The sequence below is a fragment of the Micromesistius poutassou genome (genome assembly GCF_964030765.1).
Source record: "Micromesistius poutassou genome assembly, chromosome: 3".
In the NCBI taxonomy this organism is placed as follows: Eukaryota; Metazoa; Chordata; class Actinopteri; order Gadiformes; family Gadidae; genus Micromesistius; species Micromesistius poutassou.
Window position 1 is genome coordinate 6,670,867 of NC_140273.1, and position 13,020 is coordinate 6,683,886.

The window sequence follows — 13,020 nt, forward strand, 5'->3', positions numbered from 1 at the left end:
TTGATGAGACCGTAGCCTACTCCTACAGTAGCACTATAATCATGTATAGGCTGTGGTTGCAACATGCGTGTTTAGGCTGGGGTCACAACATACATGTGTAGGCTTGGGTTACAACATGCACATAGGCTGGGGTTACAACATGCATGTGTAGGCTGGGGTAACAACATGCGTGTCTAGGCCGTGGTAACAATATGCACGCCCAGGGCTCATATTAGATAAGGGATTCAGGGAAGGCATATCTAGGATAATGAGTTCCTCTGAATGTGTCATGAAGCATGAAGATTTACCTGAAATTTGCGTCAGACATGATATGAATTCCCATTTGGTTGAATGTTGAAAATGTGGAACTAGTTATCATCTGCTAAATGATCTACATGCAAAATGTTTTTCGGGAGAAAATGCAAAGTATTTTCGTACCTGTTGCAAGCAAAACATCTCAAAATATTAAAATAATTTCTACCTCACTTTTCATTCGTATTAATACCTCCCGCAACGCAATTTTGAATGAAAGATGTATTGCTAGCCTCAACTAAAACTGGCAAGCAATCCGCTTTTCACCGGAGATGCTCTTCTCACTTACTGGCACAGCATGTTTTAATTGAATGCATATTTCAGCCGCAAGGTGGCGCTGTTCAGCTGTCTGTGTATTAACTTTCAGATTTTCCTTCTCCTAATTCTAATGTTCCCCACCCCCAATTCAGTTAGAAATAAAAATAATGACAATAATAACAATGAAACTGTATACATAAGATATTTTATTCCATGAACTGAAAAAGCACTACAAAAAAAAGTACTAGATTGATTACAAATGTATGCCTTAAAGTCGAAAAAGCACAAAGTGGACAAGACTAGAAAAATTATTACCCATTTAGTCATTTACACTGGGAAGAAAAGAGTAAAAACCGAATAGGCCGCTGTGTAAATCACACTTCACTAAAAAGTTTACACATCCCCAATAACACACATAAAAAAGACAAATCATAAAATTCAAGCAGAAACGTTCAGCTTTTCAGCCTTCGGGCAAAACTCTTAAAAAGACAAAGCCGGGTGAAGACGCGAATAAAAATAAACAAGGCCACTGGAGAGTGGAGCGAGGTATACACAATTCTACAAAGCGATCCAAAAGCTGGGCTAGCCGCCTTTTGGGGTCGCGTTATGCGGCGCATTAGCCGGCTACCCAATCAGCTGCCTGGCCCTCTTGTCCTTGGGGCGGGGCTTATCGTGGCCCTTCTGCGGCAGGTTGACGTCGCTCTGGCTGAGGGCTGTGCGCGACACCATGGACATGCCGTCCACGAACTTGGTCTTGAACAGCACGTTGGCGTTGGTGAACATGCCGTCCTTCAGCGACACCACCACAAACTGGAGAGAGGGGTACCATGACCGATGGGTGTTAAACATTTACAGTGAAACACTAATTAAATCAGGCGGTAGTCTTCTATGGAAGTAGTCATTATCAATTGCCTCAATTCATTTGTAGCAGTTTGTGTTCACCAATTACACACCAACAGATCTCCGACATGATTGGTCAAAGCAAAATAAGGTAAAAATCCCAGCCTGCCCAGATTTGAGGTCACCTGCCATCAGACTAAACTTTATATATGAATCTAAAGTCTGATTTGTGACTATGAAGACGGTGATGAGCAAAAAGCAGATCCACACTTAACACATGTCTTTGTGTGGCCCTCCGTTCATTTGTGCGAGTCTCACTTTAAGACTTGTGCACCTTTAGGTCAAAGAGCCCTCACGAGGAGTGAGTGAGAGTCTAGTCAAACGTACCTGGGAGTGCCTGAAGTGTGTGCGCAGCATCTGGCCGATGTTCTGCGTGTGAGACAGGTCCAGGGCGGCGTCCACCTCGTCCAGGATGTAGATGGGCGCCGGTTTGAACAGCAGCATGGCCAGGATCAGAGACAGGGCCACCAGAGACCTTTGACCTCCGCTGAGCTCCGTGAGGTTCTCCTTCCAGGTGTTGCCCAGGGCCACCTTGAACTCCAGGCCGTCCAGGACCCCGCATCCCTGGGGGGGGGCGAGACGGGCGTCGGACCCCGGCAACAGGGTGGAGAAGATGGAGCCAAAGTCCTTGTTCACCTGGAGGAAGAGGACTCAGATTAACCATGGGCCGCTCTGCTGGGGGTCCCCAAGACATCCTGGGGCAGGACTCAGATTAACTATGGACCCTCTGCTGGGTGGGACAGGGGCCGCCTCATGCCATTAAACAACATCACACGTGTACATTTAGGCGAAGAGCAATTCAATACAAACCACAATGTAGTGACATCTTTTACCCAAGGTGAGCAGAAACAGTGAACCAATCTGTTGCATTTGCAGTCTACTGAACGGAGATCAACAAGGGCTTCATAATGAACCCAGGTCTGGACCGGGTAGAAATTGTGTTGCATTGGGCCCTCTCTCCGAGCTGCTGGTTCTAATGGGGATGGATGGAGCACAGTGAGTAGGGGGGTGGGCTGACCTTCTGCCAGGCCACGTTGAGAGCTTCATTCTTCTTCTGGTCCAACTCCTCGATGGTCTGCAGGATCTTGGACTTGTCGTTCTCCACAATCCTCTTCTTCTTCATCAGGTCGTTGTACTAAAGGAAGGAGAAGAAGATGGAGATGAAGGAAGTCTCCTCGTTCAGTGCAGGCAAGGCGTCTGATTGCTCAAATATTTTAAGACTTCTCGCAAGTGGAATGGCACAACAATACTAGGACTGAGATACCAGGAATATTTCTCTGGTATTTTTTCCAGATGTTAAAAAAAGATTTCTGTTGTCTTGGCATAAACTTTGTGCTAATGCTCTTTTGAAATCCTTATATCATTCATACATATTACATATTTGGCAAGGCCTGACTTCAAGTGACAGCAGGAGTGAAACTGTATTGCTCCTGTACATGATAATCTCAGATAACATCCAGTCAGCTTGAGCTTTGACTTGGGGAAGTTTTAAGGCATCATAGCATTAATAAAACTGCCGTCTCGGTGTCATCATTTCATACCAGTAAAGCAAATCCCGGATCACAGACTGTTAAAAACCACTGAAGTCAACACTCAAACATCCCTCTACTTTCCTTGGTCATCGTATCTACAATCAATTCCAAATTGTAATTTAATCCCTTTAAGGATCCAAAATGACTAAATAGTTAATCCTAAAGGAATGCCTCTCCCCCCCCCCCTCTCTCTCTCTCTCTGTCCACTGCCTGGGTCTCTCACCCGCTCCTCGGCCTCGTTCAACATGTTCATGGCCCTCTTGTTGACGTTCCTCTCCAGCCGGGCGGTGGTCTCCTCCAGCTTCTTGAGCCTCTGGCCGGCCTCCTTGGGGCTGTTGGTCTGGAAGTCGTAGGCCGTGTTGGGCTGGCCGAACTGCCTGCGCTCGAGGGCGATCCAGTCGTGCTCCTCCAGCATGCGGGACACCTGGTGGGAGAGGGAGGGTGAGGGGGGGACACAAAACCCACGATGTGAGAGAAGAAAATATAGAACATTGCATGCCTAGAAGAATTAGCTCACAACCAGTCTAGTCTACCACTATGTAAAAAAATGATGTTGTTGCCATCTGATATTTTACAGGCAGAGCAGAATAATATGACGGATATCCTATAAATACTACAACCAACTTTCAAATCTGTATCTTATTTGTAAAAAAATGTTTTTTTTTTAAATAAAGTCAAAATTGCTGCAGTCTATTTTAGTGCATTTCAAAGAGGATATAACACCAACACACACACACAGAGTGAGTGAGTGAGTGAGTGAGAGAGTGTGTGTGTGTGATACAGAGGAAAAACTTGAATCGATTGTTAAAGATAGATTGAAAAGTGGGGATACAGTGAGGTGTGTACTGCGTACCTTAGCGGCAGCGTCCTGGCTCTCCTTCTTGTGCTTGTTGATGTTGTGCTCCAGCTCCTTGATCTTCAGCTGGGCCTCGTTGGTCTGCTCCCGAATCTTATTGGCCGCCACGGTCTTCTCCTGGATGATTGACGTTTAAAAAACACCAATAAGATCCAGAGAGCACCAAGAGTAAGGAGAACAGGCGTCTGCTTGATAAAAAAACATTCAAACATGGAAAGGGATGGCCACCGAATTGACCATAACATATGTTTTCATCAGAGACTTAAGCCCGCTACTTCCCTCTCATAGATGGATGGATAGGAACACAGAAAGCTTTAAAGGATGCTGTTACCTTGATGTCCTGGTCCTGGGCCATGATGATCTCCTTCTGTCTGCTGAGCTTCTCCTGAGCACTCCGCACCGCCTCCTGCACACAGCGACACAGAGGGAGGGGCCAGCATGAGGACGGGACCCGGCCTGTCCACCCTATAGTGTCCGCCCCACCATGTCTATCACCACGGTGTCCACCCCGACCGGACCGTGTAGGCTCTATGGTGTCCACCACCCCCCCCTACAACGTAACGCTGAGCTACCTTGTTCTGGGCCACGGTGGAGGCCATGCTGTCGATGAGCTCCTGGATGGCCTTTGTGGCCTCGTCCACACCCTGGATCTGCTGCTGGTAGCCCGCCTGCTCCCTGCGGAGCTCCTCCAGCTCCAGGCTCACCGCCTCGAACTCCTGCGCACACACACACACACACACACACACACACACACACACACACACACACACACACACACACACACACACACACACACACACACACACACACACACACACACACACACACACACACACACACACACACAGCTCCATTACTTAGTAAAGTTTAGCAATGTGAGCCCAGATTTATAAAAAAATAATAATAATTAATAAAATAAGTACCAACTCCTTTTATGCATTGATCAGTGTATGAGTATGTTTAAGTATGTCTAAGTGTGTGTGTGTATAAGTGTGTGTAGTGTACCTGCTGCTTCTCCTTGAGCTTCTTGTTGAAGGCGTCGGCCTTGGACTTGGCGGCGGTGAGCTTTTTCTGCGCCGTCTGGAGCTCCATCTCACGCTCCGCCTCGGCGTTCTTCATCTTGTTCTCCAGGACCTTGTACTTCTCCCCCGCCCGCTGCTGCACCTCCTTGGTGCTGCGCAGGGTCTCCTCGCTCTCCTCTGCACGCACACACACACACAATGTTCATCATTTACAGATGACTGTGTCTGTGTAGTGCTGCTGTCTATCTGTCTATTCAGATCGTCTTACCTACAAATCAAACAATGTTTTTTTTCCACATTTTCCTGAATGCCGAGTTAGATCAATATGAACACCGATTACTCTTTTGTATTCATGTACTCTCGTACTACTCACTAAACTCGTCTACGTGTGTGTGTGTGCATTCACGTGTGTGGGGGTGTGTGTGTGTGTGTGCGTTCACGTGTGCGTGCTCACCGATGGCCTTGCGCAGCCTCTCCAGCTCCTCCTGCTGCTGGTGGAAGGAGCTCTGCTGCAGCTTGGCCTGCAGGATCTGCTCCTCCTCCTGCTTCAGCTCCACCTGCTGCTTCAGCTGACGGAACCTGCAGGGCGGAGGACGGGCTGGTTCACGTTGCCCACGTCTGACCTCCTCTGAACGGCTCCTCCCACGGCACGAAAACATGTCATGCAGTTTCTAACAGTGCATATCAGAATCAGCCTTATGGGTCAAGCATGTGTAAACACACAAGCAATCTGACTCTGGGTCCTGCTCTTACAATGTACTCACAGGAAATGGACTTACAGCAATGAAAAAAAAGAACGACTGCTGAACGAGATTAAAAACGACTATAGTATGACCATTTACACGTATTGAAAAAAGTATGAATGTACATAACGAAAAGGAATAGGAAAGCACTACAGCTGTAACAGGATGACAACTTCATCTCCGTCTTTCTCATTGTTTGTCCTTATTATAAGTTGTTTGTTACTTGTTGTAGGGGCTCTATAAGATTTCAGATAGCTTGTATTCTCTGGGAACATGGAGGTTTCAAACCCCCCTGGCGGTCAGTTACGCTACTACAGTTTAAGTTCCTGTTCTTTTGACAGGAAAAGTAGCCCTCACACACATCCACTCCATGGGGGGAGTCGGTACTATTGTCCTCACTCTGAAACCCAGAGAGATGGTGTCATGAATGAATGAATGAATGAATGAATGAATGAATGGATGAAGGTAACGCGTGCGTACTTCTCAGCGGTGGCCTTGAGGGTCGCTAGCTGGCGCTCCACGTCGTGAAGCTGCGCCTCCTTCTGGCCGAGCTGATCCCCCACCTCCCGCACCTCCTGCAGACTGGACAGCACCGAGGCGGACTGGGAGCGGGCGCCTGGAGGGAGGAGAGGAGGGGAGGGGAACCATCAGGCTGATGCATTCAGCTGGGAGAACCATCGCCACCACAGCGCTGTATTGGGATTATTATCTCTCTCCCTCCATCTCCTCAACCCGCTGAAGTTTAAAAACACCAGGACCTCATGAGTGACAACAGGGCTGCAACGATGAGTCAAACAGTTGACTGACTGAAAATATATCAAATCTAGAAATTTTATAATCTATTAATCCGTAGTCATTTATGAAGTACGAATCCCAACCTTTTTCTGCTTAGTGCTTTAGAATATATATATATATATATTTAGTATATATATATATTAGTTAATATATATTTAGTTCATCGATCATTGAAAAGGAATCCTTTACTTTAACTTGGCAGCCTGTCAGATAGAGAAAGCAAACAACAGAAATCCCTTTGGCCTCCGGTAACGTGATGGGATTTGCTATTATCTAATGACATTTTAAAGACTAATCGGTGGGGGGAAAAATGAAATCGCTAAACGAATCGACTACAAAAACCAATCAGTCGCATGACTCTTAACTGCTCCCACACGGCCCTCCCCTTCCCTCACCCTCCTTCTCCCTCTCTCACCGCCGCTCAGCGTCCCCTGGGGGTCGAAGATGTCTCCCCCCAAGGTCACGGTCTTGGTCTTGACCCGCTGGTCGAAGGCCACCTTCTTGGCGTTGTCCAGGGTGTCGCACACCAGTGTGGAGCCGAACACGTACTCCATGGCCCTGCGCAGGTCCTCCTCGTAGCCCACCAGGGACAGGGCCGTGTGCACGTTGTCCGCGCCCACCTGACACCCGACCGACCAATGAACGGGAGGAGACCATGCATGGGAAATGGACCAATTAGCAATGAGAAATAATGATAATGCACGTAAGAGAGATAATAAGGTGTTTTAAGCCGCAACCCGCTTCCCAGAAGGAAATACTGACAATGAATAACGCATTCACAAAATCGACCCATTGACTGATTAAAAACCCACCCATTGGCTGATTTAAAACTCGCCCATTAGCTGATTAAAAGCCCGCCCATTGGCTGATTAGAAGCCTGCCCATTGGCTGCTTAAAAGCCCGCCCATTGGCTGATTAGAAGCCCGCCCATTGGCTGATTAGAAGCCCGCCCATTGGCTGATTAGAAGCCTGCCCATTGGCTGATTAGAAGCCCCGTGGTGCTCCGCTGTCTGGGCGTGGTGGTGAACGGGCTCCTCTCACCAGGCTCTTGGCGGCGTTGACCACGCCCTGGTTGAGTGTCTTGGCTGAGATCTTGTTCAGTGGGATGATGGTGTAGCGACGCTTCAGCTCGCCCTTCTCCAGAAGCTTCTTACCCGTCACCTGGTGGACACACCAACAGACAGAGCCGCACTCATTATGAGCCTTGCGCGCATTTCAGTGCCATTTTCAAGACATTATAGCAGCGTAGAATGTATGCAAAATGTTGGTAAAGTACACGCAGGCACCTTTACTTCAGGCTCTGCCCAAGTACTGCTGAGGTAGAGTGAGATAAGTAAGATAAATAACTGTGACAATCTTGATCTCACACACAAACACACACCTCTGTGTCGACCACAATGTTGTAGAGCCTCCCGCCGGCGACCACCTCCAGGCCGGTGGCGTACGCCACGTCCTTCACGGTGATCAGGTTGGCCAGCAGCCCCCGCACCTTGCTGCGGTCCCAGCCCCGCTCCGGGTCCCTAGGGGACAACATGCCACAGCCCAGGGTTGGCTTAGCAACACGCCTCACAGCGCACAACGTAGGAGCCAAAGCATGACGCACCTTTTTTGCTTGCTGATCATTTTGAGATTTCAATGTTAAATAATTTGATAATAAATCACATCCTATAGCTGGTATGTTCTACAAATAAAAAGTGCTGGTCAGCCCACACGCTCTGTTTACAAGAATCTTTCTATCGTCAGCCAGCCGAGCTACGCTAGTTCACGTCGCTCAGCCGTCCAACCAGTTAAAGCAGACAGAACTAACTGGGAGGGGCTCAATCTCCCACATTTTGACGTCAAACCAAGTCATTATCACAAGGGTGTTTACTTTATAAACAACATGCTCAAAACCGGTATTAAGTTGAACCATTATGTTGTTATTGTTTTTTATATGTTTATAACATAACCTTTTGTTTGCCGCTGTCCCAGCCCTCCGCTTTAACATTTGGTGCCATTTAAAAAGATCATTCTACCAGAGAATTTGAATAACTTATGATTTATTAGAGATAACTGATTGTAAGTATGATGAGGCCTCTGTGAAATGCCTCTCGATTGGTTGACATAAAGACGGCGGGACCGAGCAGGGGGAGGGACGGGGAGGTTCGGGGGATAGGGTCTTACTTGTAGTCGAAGCGCAGGTTGGGGAAGCGGGAGATGAGTCTCTCGTAGGTCTCCTTCAGCCCGCTCACCTCCCTGGAGAGCTGGCGTCTGCTGTCCAGAAGTGTCTCCTCCTTGCCGTCTGAAACGCAGACACAATGTATATCTGCCCTTGTGTAGTCCATAATCATAGAAACATTTGAGCTGTGTGCCATGATTCATGTGTGACTTTAATAGACTAGATTAATCCAACCTAGTCCACCCACCGTGATCATAAGGGCACATGCATGCCCATATACACACACACACACACACACTCACTCACACACACACCTTCATAGTTCAGCTTGGAGAGCTCCGCCTGCAGCTTCCCCTTGCTAGCCTGCAGTGCCTGCAAGGTGTCCTGGTCCTTCTTGTAGCCGCCATCCATCTTCTTCACCTCCGCCTGCTTGGTCTTCAGCTCCGCCTGGGCGTGCTTCAGGGTCATCTGGGCCTGGAGGGGGGAGGCCAGACGGGAGCGGGGGAACCAGGAGAGGGATGGTTAAAGAAAGCAATAAGATAGAACATCGTCATTTTACTAATCAGATCAATAAAGTACTCTGCAGATAAAACTATTTAACCTCATTTAATTAAGTAATAATACTAACAGATTGGAATTTCAATAGCCCTCCACCCATCCAGGGATTCATCCCCCCCATCCACCCACCCCCCCGTTCCAACCAGCCACCCCCCCATCATCCACCCAACCCCCACCCCCCCATCCATCCAGCCACCCCCCGTCCATCCGTCCATCCGTCAACCCACATCCACCCAACCATCCATCCATGCAAGGGGCTGCGGTTCCCCCCCCCCCCCCACCTGCTTGGCCTCCGTGTCGGCCTTGCTCATGTCGTTCTTGCAGGTCATCATCTGGCCGGCCAGCGTGGCCTCCTCCCCGTCCTCGTTGGAGGAGAGGCCGGCCGACACGGCCCTGAAGTGCTGCTCTGCCGCCTCCAGGGCGGCGCCGTTCTCCTGGCCCTCCGCCTGCAGCGCCTGCAGCTTCTCCTGCAGCTTGGCCACCTCCTTCTCCTTCACCACCACCATCTTCTTGTCCTGAGGAGGTCACGAGGTGGAGAGAGGGCTTCAAAAACACAATACGATATCCAGGAGAGAGAAAAAAAATAATAATAAACATTGAAAATAAAACTGCATTAACTGTTGTTTAAAATGTGAAACAAATACTATTATAGATATAATATTGTAAGATAAATACAATAAAAAAATGCTACACTAATTTGCTTTATTGCTTGCTGCAGGTACAATCAAATCTCCCCTCTGGGAGTACTTCTCTATCTATCCAGCCATCCTGGGAAAGAACCAATGCAAAGCGGTCCCGTGTACCTCCTCCATGCTCTTGACCAGCTCCCTCCTCTTCTTGCTCTCGTCGTTGAGGTTCTGCTTCTTGAGGTCCAGGGCACTCTGGGCCTTGGCGTCTACGCGCTGAACGTCGGACACGGCGTCCTCCAGCTCCTTCAGCACGTTGCCCACCTCCTGGGGAGCGGCCGGGGGAGACGGGGGCACAGTGAGTCGCTGTGGTGGAGCAGAGTTGCTCCATCTCGGACACGCGTGTAGACGTAGAATGCCCATGTCTGTCCATAATGGCAGCTGTTCCACTCCTTACCGCCCCAGGAAGGAGGGACCCCCCACTCTGTGTTCCTTCTTAAGGGTTTTTACTTCCTAATTAAGGGAGCTTTCCCTTGCTATTGGGGGGCTATAAGTGAGGGTGTGTCATTAATTGTAGCCTGTGAATCCCTTTGAGACTACCTGGGATTATGGGCTGTGTAAATAAAATGAATGTGACTTCACAAACCGTAAACCCTAACCCAAATACTCTCTACCTTCTGATTCTGCTTCCATTTAGAATTATTTTAAAAACAAATCTCAAACGTACCTTACACAGAGACAACAATACAACACATTCAAACGAGGAAAGTCCACTGAGCGAGCCCGGTAAGACAAAAAGCATCTTAATTCTGAACCAATGTTTCTCAGTCAACGATGCCTTGCTCTCCATCAAAACGCCCACCTTGTCCCTGGTCTTCTGCAGCTCGTGGATCTGCGTGGAGAGCTCCTGGACCGTGCGCCCGTTCTCCTCCATGGTGCCCTGCATCTGGCTGATGTTGTCCTGCATGACCTGCAGGCCCTCCGCCGACTTCACCTTGGTCTCCTCGGCGCACACAAACAGCCAGGCCACGTAGAGGCGTGTGAGGTGCTGGATCTCACGCATCAGCTTCTGGTACTCCAGGTAGGACGAGCGCTCCTGCGGACGAAGGGGAGGGAGATGTAGGCACCGATTAAGATACGAGGGACCGGGTGGGAGGAAAACTACACTAATATAAGAAAATAGATGTGATGAACAAAGATCTTAAAGTAGTGGCAGAAACAGAAAAGCATTGATCTTGGTGTCGATCATGTTGATAAGACCGATGACCACTGACATACAAGCAATAGTAATATATCTTATCTTACCTCTTTAAGCTTCTCCATGGTTGGTGTGATTTCTTCTTCCAGAATCTAAAAGGAAGAATATCAGATCAAAATGTTAGAAAGGGTGAGGGATTTTCTGCCTTTTCTACAATGCAAGCAGTAAAATAAAAAAGGGGATGCACAAAATCACTATGTTTAGGCATCGCCCTAAAGGATTTGATTTGAATAAACATCAATGCCTTGCTGAAACCAAAAAGGTCTTTGAGGGCACACTGTGTTTCACCGTCTCCTCGTGACCGCATCAAAGAGATTTCTTTAACCGTACAAAATGGAGAGGAGTTGAGTCATTTGTATTATAAAGCGTCTGACGTACAGTCTGTATCTCCTTCAGCTTGGCCTCCTTCTTCTCGATGGTCTTCTGGGCACTGATCTTCTTACACTCGTACATCCTGGTACCGGCGGCCTCCTCGATCATGGCCAGGATCTGCAGACCAAGAGGGGGTGAGGAGAGCCACATGAAAAGGCTTTGACCCAAGAGAGGGTGAGGAGGAGAGCTACATGAAAAGGCTTTGGAAAGCCGAAATGTAATGGCTTTCAAAGCGCATCGTCCCTAGTGCAATGATACACCATGAGATGCACTTAAGGTCGTTAGTAATCATGATTTGATTTATGGATTTACCTCAGGTGGCTTCATGTTCAACACTTTAGTGATCCTCCCCTGGAAGAATATTCAAAAAGGCGTGATAATCAATGAAGTTCCTTTTAAATACTCAATACAGGAAACGTTATTTTGATATACAGATATATCACATGAATTTTAATTTGACATTGCTTTTAATAATAAATTCAGACATATCTAACATTTTGTGATAAGAATATTTCGTGCACAAACATATTTGACAGTTTTCTATATGTACTTCATTAATCCAGAGCCAAATGCATATTTAAGCAAGCCACTGAGTGTATACACAGTACTTTTGATAATTAATAATTTGGAATTTCAGTAGCAATTCATTTTTACTGCTGCTTACAGCCAAAAGCATAATGGCAGCCTATGTATATTGGCCAAGGAATGGACCAGCAATCGTTAAACAAGACAAGCTTATGCGTCATTAAAAACACATGGACAGTAAATCCATGGGAAAGCATTTCAGGCCCACACCAATCTCGAACCACACAACACCAAAATATTCTGACCTGCATGATGAGGAAATGTGGGTTGTTGACGTTGAGACCAACGGAGCAGAACAGATCCTGCACCCTTGTGTTGTTAGCGTTGACCCCATTAATGAGATACTTGTTCCTACCTCCAATCACCACCTTTGGGAAGAACAACAATAGTGTTAAGGTTTAGGTTGTGAATTGAGCACGTTGGTGTCTAGTTCACGCAGTTACTTAAGACCAAGATAAAGATCAAGATCAAGTTATCCACCTGTCTAGTGACCGTGATCTCGTCGTGGGTTTCAAATCCAAGAGGACTCTGGCTTTTGTTGGAGTTGTCAAATGTAATGGACACCGTGGCCTTCGTTATTCCAGCCTGTCCGTTTTTGTAGACCAAGTCCTGGAGGTTTGAGGCTCGCACCTTAAAAGTAAAAACAAGGGGAGATGTATTGAAGACTGTGCTGTCAATGCGTGTTAAACTGCTGTTAAAATACGGGTATAAGTATATAGACACAAGGTTATATTAGTACATTATTAAATACAAAGTCAAGTCATGCAACATCATTGCGGGTTCTGATGTAACGTATAGACTAACCTGAGTGAGATTTGAAATGCCCAAAAGAAAGCATATTGAATCCAAAATATTGGACTTGCCGCTGCCGTTCAGTCCTGTGATTGCGTTGAACAGAGGATCAAATCCGTTGATTTCTGTCCTTTGTGCGTAGGATTTGAATCCATCAATAATAATAGACTTAATATGCATCTTAAAAGTGGCTGCTTCAAAATTCAAAAGGTAGCAACAAAATAATTACAAACTTGAATACAACCCACTAGCCTGTGGATCGGTGTTTACAAAA

At 47.3% G+C, this 13,020-nt stretch overlaps 1 protein-coding gene across 1 annotated transcript; it reads right to left on the minus strand.

Annotated features, from left to right (window-relative positions):
- Positions 1–737: 737 nt before the first annotated feature.
- smc2 (structural maintenance of chromosomes 2) lies at positions 738–13,016 on the minus strand. The gene is made up of 24 exons (XM_084466184.1): positions 12,759–13,016; positions 12,435–12,584; positions 12,200–12,322; positions 11,682–11,720; positions 11,376–11,486; positions 11,045–11,089; positions 10,602–10,835; positions 9,917–10,066; positions 9,395–9,628; positions 8,870–9,029; positions 8,561–8,678; positions 7,779–7,917; positions 7,439–7,558; positions 6,813–7,017; positions 6,083–6,218; positions 5,314–5,438; positions 4,843–5,036; positions 4,410–4,553; positions 4,169–4,243; positions 3,835–3,954; positions 3,205–3,405; positions 2,468–2,584; positions 1,777–2,085; positions 738–1,359 (listed from the first exon to the last, which is right to left on the minus strand). Exons 1-24 carry the CDS (start codon positions 12,924–12,926, stop codon positions 1,174–1,176), a joined length of 3,603 nt encoding a protein of 1,200 aa, XP_084322310.1. The 5' UTR covers positions 12,927–13,016; the 3' UTR covers positions 738–1,173.
- Positions 13,017–13,020: the final 4 nt, after the last annotated feature.